This window comes from Pelobates fuscus, chromosome 4 (assembly GCF_036172605.1).
Source record: "Pelobates fuscus isolate aPelFus1 chromosome 4, aPelFus1.pri, whole genome shotgun sequence".
NCBI classification, from domain to species: domain Eukaryota; kingdom Metazoa; phylum Chordata; class Amphibia; order Anura; family Pelobatidae; genus Pelobates; species Pelobates fuscus.
Window position 1 is genome coordinate 14,522,405 of NC_086320.1, and position 12,026 is coordinate 14,534,430.

The 12,026-nt window shown below is 44.4% G+C and overlaps 1 protein-coding gene across 1 annotated transcript in view; it reads left to right on the forward strand.

The window, feature by feature from the left end:
- LOC134609299 (mucin-2-like) overlaps positions 1-6,822 on the forward strand; it is a 32,696-nt gene extending 25,874 nt beyond the window's left edge. Inside the window, exons 6-8 of the mRNA XM_063452978.1 lie at positions 311-2,260; positions 3,988-4,073; positions 6,727-6,822. Of these exons, the coding sequence (XP_063309048.1) occupies positions 311-2,260; positions 3,988-4,073; positions 6,727-6,822 (2,132 nt within the window). The remainder of the gene's footprint in view (positions 1-310; positions 2,261-3,987; positions 4,074-6,726) is intronic.
- Positions 6,823-12,026: the final 5,204 nt, after the last annotated feature.

Below are 12,026 nucleotides of genomic sequence, written 5' to 3' on the forward strand. Positions count from 1 at the left end.
ACTATCAGTACCACTGCTGGACCCAGCGCTACAGCTGAAACCAGTACTAATACTGAGTTACATAGCTCAAGTGTCCCAATTACAACAGCTGTACCTGGTACTACAGTTGAGACCAGTACTACTACTGAGTCACATAGCCCAAATGTCACAATTACCACTGCTAAAACCAATGCAGGATCAGAAACCAGTGCAGTTACTGAGTCCCGGAGCCCAACTACAAGTAGTATTACTGCTGGACTTAATACAACAGCTGAAACCAATACTCTTAGTGAGTTACAAAGCTCAACCACCACTAGCATCACTGCTGGACCCGGCACTACAGTTGAAACCATTACTAATACGGAGTTATATAGCCCGACCTCCAACAATACCACATCTGGACCTGATACTACAACTGAAACCAGTACTACTACTGAGTTACATAGCCCAATTGTCACAATTACCACTGCTGGATCTGGTAGTACAGCTGAAACCAGTAATATTACTGAGTTAAAAAACGATACCACCAATGCTGAAACTAATGCAGGTTCAGAAACCAGTGCTGTTACTGAACCTCAGAGCCCAACTACAACTAGTATTACTGCTGGACCTAAAACAACAGCTGTAGCCAATACTATTACTGAATTACCTAGCATAACCACAATTGGCGCCACTGCTGGACCCGTCACTACAGCTGAAACCATTACTAATACTGAGTATTATAGTCCAACCACCACTATCAGTACCACTGCTGGACCCAGCGCTATAGCTGAAACCAGTACTAATACTGAGTTATATAGCCCGACCTCCAATAATACTACATCTGTAGCTGGTATTACAGCTAAAATCATTACTACTACTGAGTTACAAAGCCCAGTTGCCACTATTACCACTGCTGGACCCGGCACTACAGTTGAAACTATTGCTAATACTGAGTTAGATAGCCTGACCTCCAACAGTACCACATCTGTAGCTGGTACTACAGCTAAAATCAGCACTACTACTGAGTTACAAAGCCCAATTGCCACAAGCACCACATCTGGTTATAGAGCTGAAACCAGTAATATTGCTGAGTTACAAAGCCATACCACCACCAGTAGTATTGCAGAAACTAATACAGGATCAGAAACCAGTGCTGTCACCGAGTCCCAGAGCCCAACTACAACTAGTGTTACTGCTGGACCAAACACAACAGCTGAAACCAATACTGTTACTGAATCACCTAGCCTAACCACCACTGGCACCACTGCTGAACCCGGCACTACAAGTGAAACAAGTAATACCGGTGTTACTGAGTTACAAAGCCATACCACCACCAGTAATATTGCTGTAACACATGCAGGATCAGAAACCAGTGCTGTTACTGAGTTCCAGAGCCCAACTACAGCTAGTATCACTGGTGGACTTAATACAACAGCTGAAACCAATACTAGTACTGAATCACCTAGCCTAACCACCATTGGCACCACTGCTGGACCTGGCACTATAGCTGAGACTATAACTGCTACAACCACCACTATCAGTACCACTGCTGGACCCAGCGCTACAGCTGAAACCAGTAATATTACTGAGTCACATAACCCAATCACTACCAGCACTACTGCTGAACCGAATACATTATCAGAATCCAGTGCTCTTACTCAGTCACAGAGCATAAAGGTCACCACTATCACTACTGGACCGAATACAAGAACTGAAGTTACTACTGAATTACATAGCCCAAATACAACAAGTACCACTGTTGGACCTGGTACAAGAACTGAAATCAGCACTCTTACTGAGTCACCTATGTCAAATACCACCAGTACTACTACTGGACTTAATACAAGAACCGAAGGCAGTACTGTTACTGAGTCACATACACCAACCGACACCACTACTGAACCTAGCACAAGATATGCAACCAGTACCGTTAGTGCGACATATACCCCAAATGATGTCAAAACTAGTTCTATTACTTACTCACGTAGCCCAACTGATCCCAACACTGTTATTATATGTTATACTGCAACAAACGCCAATTCTGCCCCGAGCACTTTGGTAGCTATCACTGCGAGTAATATCACTATAAGTGTGCCAGGAGCAGCTACAAGTAATATCGCTATCAGTGTGCCAGGAGCAGATACAAGTAACATCACTAGTAGTGTGCCAGAAGCAGATACAAGTAATATCACTATCAGTGTGCCAGATAACAGTTCCAGTCAGTCTACAACATATCAAGTTACCAACAGCACGTCTGTGCCTAATAGCACTTTTATATCTACAACTCCTTCAACATTTGGTGAGTAGTAACACTATTTTTTTTTTATACATGTTCTGGGGTATATTCTGTATTTATTTGTACAAAGCTCTTTGTGGTTGTATTTTTATTTTACTCAAAACCATGTTTTCCATGTAGCCAACAATGTATTTAGTGCTTTCTGCTGTCCAAGACCCAAGCAGCTTTACCTCCCCCCTGCCCCTCCCTACACACACTTTTCACTTGCACCTTACAAGGTATTTTCAAGCTTTGTGTGTGTGCAAATAAAAATGTGTGTTTATAAATAAGTGTGCACATACATTATATGTGCATTTGATATGTATTGTTGGACGTTTGTATCGAACTCTTGGAGGATTGTGGAAGCTGGCCTCCTGCCCACCGACTATAGGCCATATAAATCGTGACTAACTCCCTATTTTCCATGTGTTTAGGACATTTCCCTGCTAATTTTTCATATATTATGTTCCCGAACCCCATTCACGTTTTCCCCCATTTGGGAGCTACACACTACCGAACACTGGCCACCACCTGGCTCATTAAACATCAGAAAAACCACAAACTCAATTGCTCTCTCAGTGTGACCGCCGTTCATATAACCGAACAACACATGCCCTGGAAAATGGCGGCGGTCTTGGATGGACTTGTGCTGTCTGGTGGGAAGTAGGACAATGCAGAGAGTGCTTCAACAACGCACTCTGCATGGTCTTCTATGTTGGGGACAGGCCAGACAGGTTGATGCGCCCCTTCAGTGTGAACTCCTACCCGCTTTCCAAATGGGCATGCCCATTATCAGTGTTGCATGCCCTCCTCTGGCCACACCCACCTGTCCTGGTCTCAAATCTCTCAATGTTGGGAGATATGTATATGTATGTTTACTGTATAATGTGTAAAACTGCATGTATATTACCACAATGTCAGTATAATGGTGTGTGCACTGTGTAACATTACAAATAGCCCACAATCCCCATCAAGTGTGCTGCATGGACAGGTGTTTGATAGCAATGTCTGCTCTCTGTTCGGATGAGGGAGCTCTTGGGTCATGCTGGTGTCAGGGGTGATTATAAGCACTATCTCTGTAACACCTGTGTACTTCACAATACCATTAGCGGGGCGTATGTAGCTACACTGAATGCAAAGCAAAACAGGAAGCACTGGAGGAGGAGACATGGGCAGTGGTCACCTAGCAACACGGGTTCTTAATGCAGCAGGCATTTCCTGAGATTAGACCATAGAGAGTGTAGTGCTGGCATCCCAGTATTAACAAAAAATACCTGCCACAGGGCCGCCCCTCCAAACTCCTTCTCTAGGCCTAGTGTAAAATATTCCCTGCATGTAGCATTTGGTGCTCGTGCTGCCTGTAGTTATCAGAGGATGGGTGTGTTAGTATTGTCAATAGAAGACATGCGCGATTTATCAAGGTATTCCAGCAAGCTAAGATATACATCTTATACACTTCCTGCCATAAGTCAACTCTTATGTGGCACTTCGCTGGCGTTAATATATCCCAAAACCCCAAACACAGACAGTATGTATAATGCATGACTGCTTTCACCTAACGACCATTTAAATGGATAAAGAGTAAAACAAAAAAGTATTTAAAAATGATAAATGACCCAGATTTTAAATTACAGCTTCAATTGATCACTTTTTTTATATATAACAGCAAGAAGGAAATAAGCAGATGTTTTTTGTAAATATACATATATTTTCGCAATGTAATAAAAGTAATGTTTATTTTATTTTTTTAGATTTCACCACAGCAAGCCTTGTACTGAGATTCAGGGTGCAAAGTTCCCAAGAACTTGGAATTGCAATGTCTGAGCTTATGCTACAGGTAACCGAGAACCCATAACAGTATGCTTCCATATCATTTCTATAGGGGAGTGGGCGTTGAACCCTTAATGGGCCCTGAGTGATTAGAAAAAAAAGAGTTTAATCACAACGTACAGGGTGTGTTACAAAAGGTTTATTATACAATTTTATAATCGTTGAAGACTTGTTAACGTTTGAGAATGAGTTGCCAAGTTAATTACATACTTTATTTCGGTTACTGTCCAAAAACTTTAAGAATCACTGCTTGTGAATGAAGAAATGCATACTGCAGGGCTGTAATAAATGGAATGTACACAAGAGTTCTCTTGTATATGTTTATGAGTATTTCAGGCTGAAAATGAGGTAGCAACCCAACATCTATAGAACAGTGGGGTTAGAGACTTATACTATTAGGGAACTTTACTAAAGTCCAATTGGCCTTGTAGAAAATGGGGCATAACCATCCGGCTGTGTATGGGGCCATTCGGACTGCAAAATCCAGACACTGTTCGTGCAATTCAACAACGTCCGGAGTTTGTAATTAAGGACCAAAACGAACAAAATTCTGTAAATTCGGGACTTGATTCTAAAAAAAAAATCTGAATGATATAATGGCAGGTTGTCACTCCACAATAAAAAAGTTGAAAATAAATGAATAAACGAAAAGTTCATAGGGGTCAATAAGTGCAGATGGGAGGGCACATCTAATAACATGTTAAAATTAGCGATTGAGCACCCATATGTGGGAATATGTGTTCAAATAAAGGAGAACATCCTTATGTCCCGTCCCCAATCATCTGACTCGAAAAAAGTTTTTTTTCACCCCCTGTTCAATTTTCATGGAACTTATGGGAGTCTAATCTGCCTCTCTTCTTTTGAATTGAAGAATACAATTTAAACATATTAAAAAAACAAATGTTTGTTTTTAAAGGAAACAGTACCTTATGAAGAAACAAAAACTCTATTGCGAGCTATAATAATAGGGATTTTGTCACACAGAATGTCCCTTTAATTTGGACCAATTGAATTTCTCATACTTTTGAAATAGTCTTGCATTCAAATGTGGGTTTTTACCCCCACTTGGTCTTGACACAGAAAATACAATCAACCCTATCTCCTGGTATTCTCACAGTTCATTACATAGATTTATTTTGAAGATTTTGTATATGATCTTTTAATTTTTTTCAGGTCAAGCTTTTGCCACCATCAATGGTAACTATCCTTTAGTCAGGTCTATGGCAGGTTAAAATATAACTTTCCATCTCCCCTAATCTTTGCATTAATAGACCCTAATGTTTAAGTACACATTTGGTCTTATGGCACAGTCTCCTTGTAATTCTCTGTTGTAGCGCCGAGGATGTTGTAAACTAATGTATAGCAGGATATCCTAGCAGCTGGCACTGTTACAAGGAAACTCTGCAGAGGTGACCCTTTCTGTCCAAAACATCTGAAACATGTCAAAACTGTCATATGAGTAAAATAATGTAAATACTAGAATGTTTAAGCCATGTTACATTCGTTCAAACCATGATGCTGTGTCATCATGTTCAGATCTACTCTATAGCTCCCCATCTAAAGGTGGACCTGTCTCATCTTACCCTTGTCCTGAGAAAGACGGAATTTGTCCCAACAGAAACAAAACATGAAAGGATGAACTTGCCTTCTTTTAGCAGTTTTTTTCCCCAGTCATTGTTATATATATATATTATATAGAATATGTACATGTTATATATATGCTACTACGTAATAGAAGGGATCTCTGATGGTAGAAACCTAAAGTACAAATAGCAACCAAGAGTCATTGCATGGAACCTGTCCATCTAATGTTACCTCTTGGTTGCAGACATTCGATAAAGAGACTGATATGAACCTCACTCTCAATAGACTGAGCAATAGGCCTGTACAAACCAAACACTGTAACTACCAGCAAGACATGGTTTGTTTTGCTTTAATATTCTTGCTTAGTAGCTTAGCCTTGTATAAACATTGCAAGGTGGAACGAAAACAACGATGACTTCAGACGCAGCAATCTATATTCTGCCTGTGAAATCCCCACATTATGAAAGAAACCATTCTAAATAAGGAAATGGAAAGAACGTTACTTATTTATGAACTGCCTTACCAGGAAGAATATTTTTCCATCCAGTGAGGCATAAGGAAATTGTAGTCTGTCCCCAAACAGTCTTCAAAACCAGCAGAAGGACTAGTGAACAAAGGACCTAGCAAGACGTAACGAAATATATATTGATAACTTTTTATCCTGTAAAGAGGATCTCCATACAGCCAGTGCATATCTTGTAATATTTCCATGAAGAGGATAAAAATCAAATGCTAAATTAAAAAAAAAAATGTACTGCTTATACGGTTTGGTCAACATCCAAGGTTCAAGGCCTCCAGTGCACGATACGAAGTATGAGTAATAAAACAATTTGAGGCAAATTCAAGGCAGGAGCAAAACACACAATTGTAATTTAAGGGGTAATACGTTTTTAAAAACAATCCGCCGGCAGTGAAATACTGATCTAGCCACAAATTCTTTATGTGAGGTCAACAAAACACAGTATTGGAATGTAGCATACAAAGTGTAGGAATGAGGCAGGGTCTGTTTTTACTTGTGGGTTTATTAAAAATGTCCTTTCATATTTACTAAATTATTTTTATTTTATTATTTGCAGATGTGTGCGATTTCTCGACTTAACTTTGCAGGGTCCATCCTGCTTTACTGGAGACAGGAAGGCGCATATCTAGACTGTCAGAATAACTATTTCTGAATTTCACGTGATCGTGTGTAAAAGCTCTTCTTCCAATCCCGATGTGATTTCTCTTCACGAATTTCTATGTCTAAACAATAAATTATTTTTATATCAAACGCGATACGCGACTCTGAATCAATGGGTGCTTATAGGGTGTGGGCTAGACAAAGGAACCAGGCGGCAAAACTCAAAGTCAGATTTTTAGCTGATCATATCAAAGAACCGGAAGAAATTAAAAACTGATTAAGCCAAATTGTAAAAATGAGATTTTTTACATAAATAATATGTCGAGGGAAAATGAATCTCCATTCGTGGGAAAAAAAATAGCACATTGCTCTATAAGCTGGCAACAGGCAATGTAAAAAAATCATTCAAATACAGTAACAAATAAATAAATATATATATATATATATATATATAAAAGGGCATGTTGGCAACTTATGTATATATGTGTGTGTATGTTTATATGCATATGAGGTTCCCAACATTCCCTTTTCTACATTTGTAGAGCTATGAGTTTGGTTGGTATAGCCAATTATATTGATCCCATCATAAATGATGCCGTTGGATTCAAACTGTGCGTATATTTTCTTTACTATGTGTAAGGACTTTAGAGAAATGTAATCACATGAGCAGAAGATTAAAAGTATCCGTGTAGGTCTCACTGTAAGAGTCAGGAGGGGTACACTTAATTCCTTTGCTCAAGGGGCATACTACACATAGATTGTACCCAGGTATATGGATGGGTGTGGGTTACTCGGTTAGGTCACCCTCTCCCCCACCTGAAAATAAAATGTGGTAAAATAAACCTAGACCCCCCCAACCAGACAGCCTTCATTGATTCCACTGGTGATTATACTAGTAACGAGTGAATATGTGCGATGTTAAAAGTGAAGTGACATTTTGTCTGAAAGTCCCCAATGTAGGCTGTTATGGCTTAGCTGTAAGGTTGCTATAAAACCACCTGTGATTAACTGGAAATTCCCTGATCTTCCCATGCCTTGAATTACAAAGGTGTGCTAACTAGGCCAGGATAATGCACAGGAGGGGGGCTGTGAGAACTACTCGCGTATAAGGGACAAACTCCAGGCTCAGAGCGCCAGCTTCATTTTTGGTGCTAGAGATTGTTGCAGCGAGGAGTCATGAGGTTATGATAAGGCAAGTAGGGCTTGGTGTCAGCAAGTCATGAAATAACGGTTTTGAAGATTGCCCCACCTGCCTTGGCAAATTGAGAGGTGATAGGTCAGCCATCTCATGTAGAGGAATGCACAGTACCTACAATGATAGGGGGGCTTATTCTGCCAATGAAAATGGTGTTATGGAGCATAATGAATGAGAAAAAGTGGGGCACATAGAGGGACATAGAAATGGATTGCATTAAAAAATTACAATCAAAAAACAAAGCAACACTTGGTACATTTCTATTTTATTTTAAAGTAGAGATTGGCAGGAACACATCACTGCTGACCCTCCCCCACTAGGTCAGGTACTTTTACATCTGTTATATCAGCAGTTACCTTTCCAACTTTTGACTTTTCAATATTTTTTGCACGTTTTTATTATATTTGTTTTTTAGAATTTTTACATCTACTTTCCCTTTGGAATGCAACATGCTGCTTCTGTGTTAATTGAAACTGTTGCTATTTTGGGGAAGTATATGTTATGAACCAATGTTAGAATTGGATACATCATTTATTTAGTGTTATATGTCCCATCTAAGAGTTATTTAATATATCTAGGGTCATTATTTTTCATTGTTTTAGCTGGTATTTTTATTAAAGGTATATATCTTTTATAGGAATGTTTGTTTCCTCTAATTATTTGTGGAGCGCACATGCTATATATTTTTAGTTATTTCTACTATTATACTGTAACAGATCATAAGCTTTTTACTGGGTCTGTTCACCTTCAACGCTTCAAATTATTTCACCACGCATGCTGAGGTGGTCCCTTACGTCTGTTTGTGACTTCAAGTATCATCCCGGGAAAGATATCACGAATGCTGATTTTTTGAGTTGTTTGTCGTCTTCTGATTTCCATGTTTCTCCTGTATCTGAGGATCTCATGTTGGAAGCTATTTCTAACCTTTGTTCGCAAGCAAGTGATATCGCTATAATGACTGCCAAGGATCCCTACTGACTAAGTGCTCAACTAGGTTTGGATGGGATGTCTTACATCAATTGTTAAAGAGAAGTTCCAACCATTTATAGTGCATGAACATGAATTAGCTGTCTATAAAGCTTATCTCCTATGGAACAGAGTGATCATTCCTAATGCAGGACAAGCTCAAGTATTATATGCTTAAAACACATTCAAACTTATCATATGAATACAATGAGTAAAATCCCAAAAGAAAATAAAGACCCAAAGCACAATGCTGTGTCACTAGAGCCAGGTCTACCATATAGGTCTACCTTACCGCCCCAATAAAAGGTGGATTCATATCCTCTAACCCTTGATCGAAAGCCTCGGGGAAGACAGAGATGTGTGAAAGGGTGAACTCCATTTAATTGTTTCTTTATCTAAACTATGTCACCACGTTATTATGTAATAGGAGGGATTGTGAGTTTAAACTGACACCAGAGAGACTAGTGTAAATCCATGACAAACAGACAACTAAATAACGAATGCCGTAAACATGTGCAAACCATTCCTTCATAATAACAACTAGCTAGACTGGCTTATTTTATATCAACAAAGCGAACGGAAACCTGGACCTAACTACTGCGAGGTGTAAAATTGTAAGTAATTAAATTAAACGTAACTCTTATTAATCTCAAAATAATAATAAATAAGACTCAGGATCTAGACGCACACGTAAATAAAATCATATTGGACTAAGGATAAAGATTAAGCATCACTTCATTTAATTAACGATTTTTTTTTATCAAGACTTCCCGAGGTACAACTGGTATTGACACTGTGTATACAAAGGAACAAAGAAACCAGTGATACCTGTGTGGACTGTCATATAGATTAAAAACTGGTTTGGAATACATACAGCATTGTTTAGGCAATAAGCCCCACACAGGTGTCACAAGTTTCCTTGTTCCTCAGTAAACGCAGTGTCAGTACCAGTTGCACCTCGGGGATTGTGGATAAAAAGGATTAATTATTAATCCTTTAAACATTAATTAATTATTAGCCCTGTAAATGAAGTGATACTTAATCTAAATGGATTGGCACTTTTTCTTCTTATATCCCTTTATTTTTCAGTAGTCTTAGTGCAATATCATTTGATTCACGTATGCTTCTAAATTCTGAGTGGTTTTTTATTGTTTTTTTTTTTTTTTAAATGTAATAAAAGTTACATTTTAATTATACTACTTACACTCAGGGGCGGACTGACCGGTCGGGCACTTCGGACGTGGTCCGAGGGCCCGGCCGGGAGGGGGGCCCGCCGCAGCCGTGCACATAATGTGCACGGCTGCAAAGTTATTCAGTGTGTGGAGATCGGGGAGATCGGGGCCCGGGCCCGGCGCTGTATCAGGAGGAGGAGGAGGAGGAGGAGGAGGAGGAGGAGGAGGAGGGGCCCGGTGACGCGATGACGTCGACGGGCGCCGCCTGCACGGGACCGGAATCCACACTACAAAAAAGAGGGGTCGGCCATCTTCTTCACATCCCAGGCCCAGCAACCAGCAACCAGCCAGGTCAGCCACAGACCCCCCGGCCCCAGCCACAGACCCCCAGCCACAGGGCCCCAGGACCCCAGGCCCCCAGGCCCCAGCCACAGGGCCCCAGGCCCCAGCCACAGGGCCCCAGGCCCCAGCCACAGGGCCCCAGCCCCAGGCACAAGGCCCCAGCCACAGGGCCCCAGGCCAGCCCCAGCCACAGGGCCCCAGGCCCCAGCCACAGGGCCCCAGCCACAGGGCCTAAGGCCAGCCCCAGGGCCCCAGGCCCCAGCCACAGGGCCCCAGGCCAGTCCCAGCCACAGGGCCCCAGGCCAGCCGCAGCCACAGGGCCCCAGCCACAGGGCCCCAGGCCAGCCCCAGCCACAGGGCCCCAGGCCAGCCCCAGCCACAGGGCCCCAGGCCCCAGCCACAGGGCCCCAGCCACAGGGCCCCAGGCCAGCCCCGGCCCCAGGCCCCAGCCACAGGGCCCCAGGCCAGCCCCAGCCACAGGGCCCCAGGCCCCAGCCACAGGGCCCCAGCCACAGGGCCCCAGGCCAGCCCCAGCCACAGGGCCCCAGGCCCCAGGCCCCAGCCACAGGGCCCCAGGCCCCAGGCCCCAGCCACAGGGCCCCAGGCCCCAGCCACAGGGCCCCAGGCCCCAGGCCCCAGCCACAGGGCCCCAGGCCCCAGCCACAGGGCCCCAGCCACAGGGCCCCAGCCACAAGGCCCCAGCCACAGGCCCCAGGCCAGCCAACAGGCCACAGGCCCCAGGCCAGCCAACAGGCCACAGGCCCCAGGCCAGCCAGCAAGCCACATGCCCCAGGCCAGCCACAGGCCCCAGGCCAGCCAGCAAGCCACAGGCCCCAGGCCAGCCAGCAAGCCACAGGCCCCAGGCCAGCCAGCAAGCCACAGGCCCCAGACCAGCCAGCAAGCCACAGGCCTCAGGCCAGCCAGCAAGCCACAGGCCCCGGGCCAGCCAGCAAGCCACAGGCCCCAGGCCAGCCAGCAAGCCACAGGCCCCAGGCCAGTCAGCAAGCCACAGGCCCCAGGCCAGCAAGCCCCAGCCAGCAAGCCCCAGGCCCCAGCCAGCAAGCCACAGGCCCCAGGCAAGCCAGCCCCAGACCCCAGGCCAACTAGCCGGCTAGCCACAGGCCCCAGGCCAGGCAGCAAGCCACAGGCCCCAGGCCAGCCACAGGCCCCAGGCCAGCCAGCAAGCCACAGGCCCCAGGCCAGCCAGCAAGCCACAGGCCCCAGGCCAGCCAGCAAGCCACAGGCCCCAGACCAGCCAGCAAGCCACAGGCCCCAGGCCAGCCAGCAAGCCACAGGCCCCAGGCCAGCCAGCAAGCCACAGGCTCCAGGCCAGCCAGCAAGCCACAGGCCCCAGGCAAACTAGCCAGCCAGCCACAGGCCCCAGGCCAACTAGCCAGCCAGCCACAGGCCCCAGGCCAACTAGCCAGCCAGCCACAGGCCCCAGGCCAACTACCCAGCCACCGACAGGCCAGCAGCCGGCGACAGGTCGGCCACAGCAGCCAGCCACAACCCAGCAGCCGGTCACAGGCACCCACAGCCCTGCAGTCGGCCACCACAGGCCGCCAGCCGGCCACCACAGGC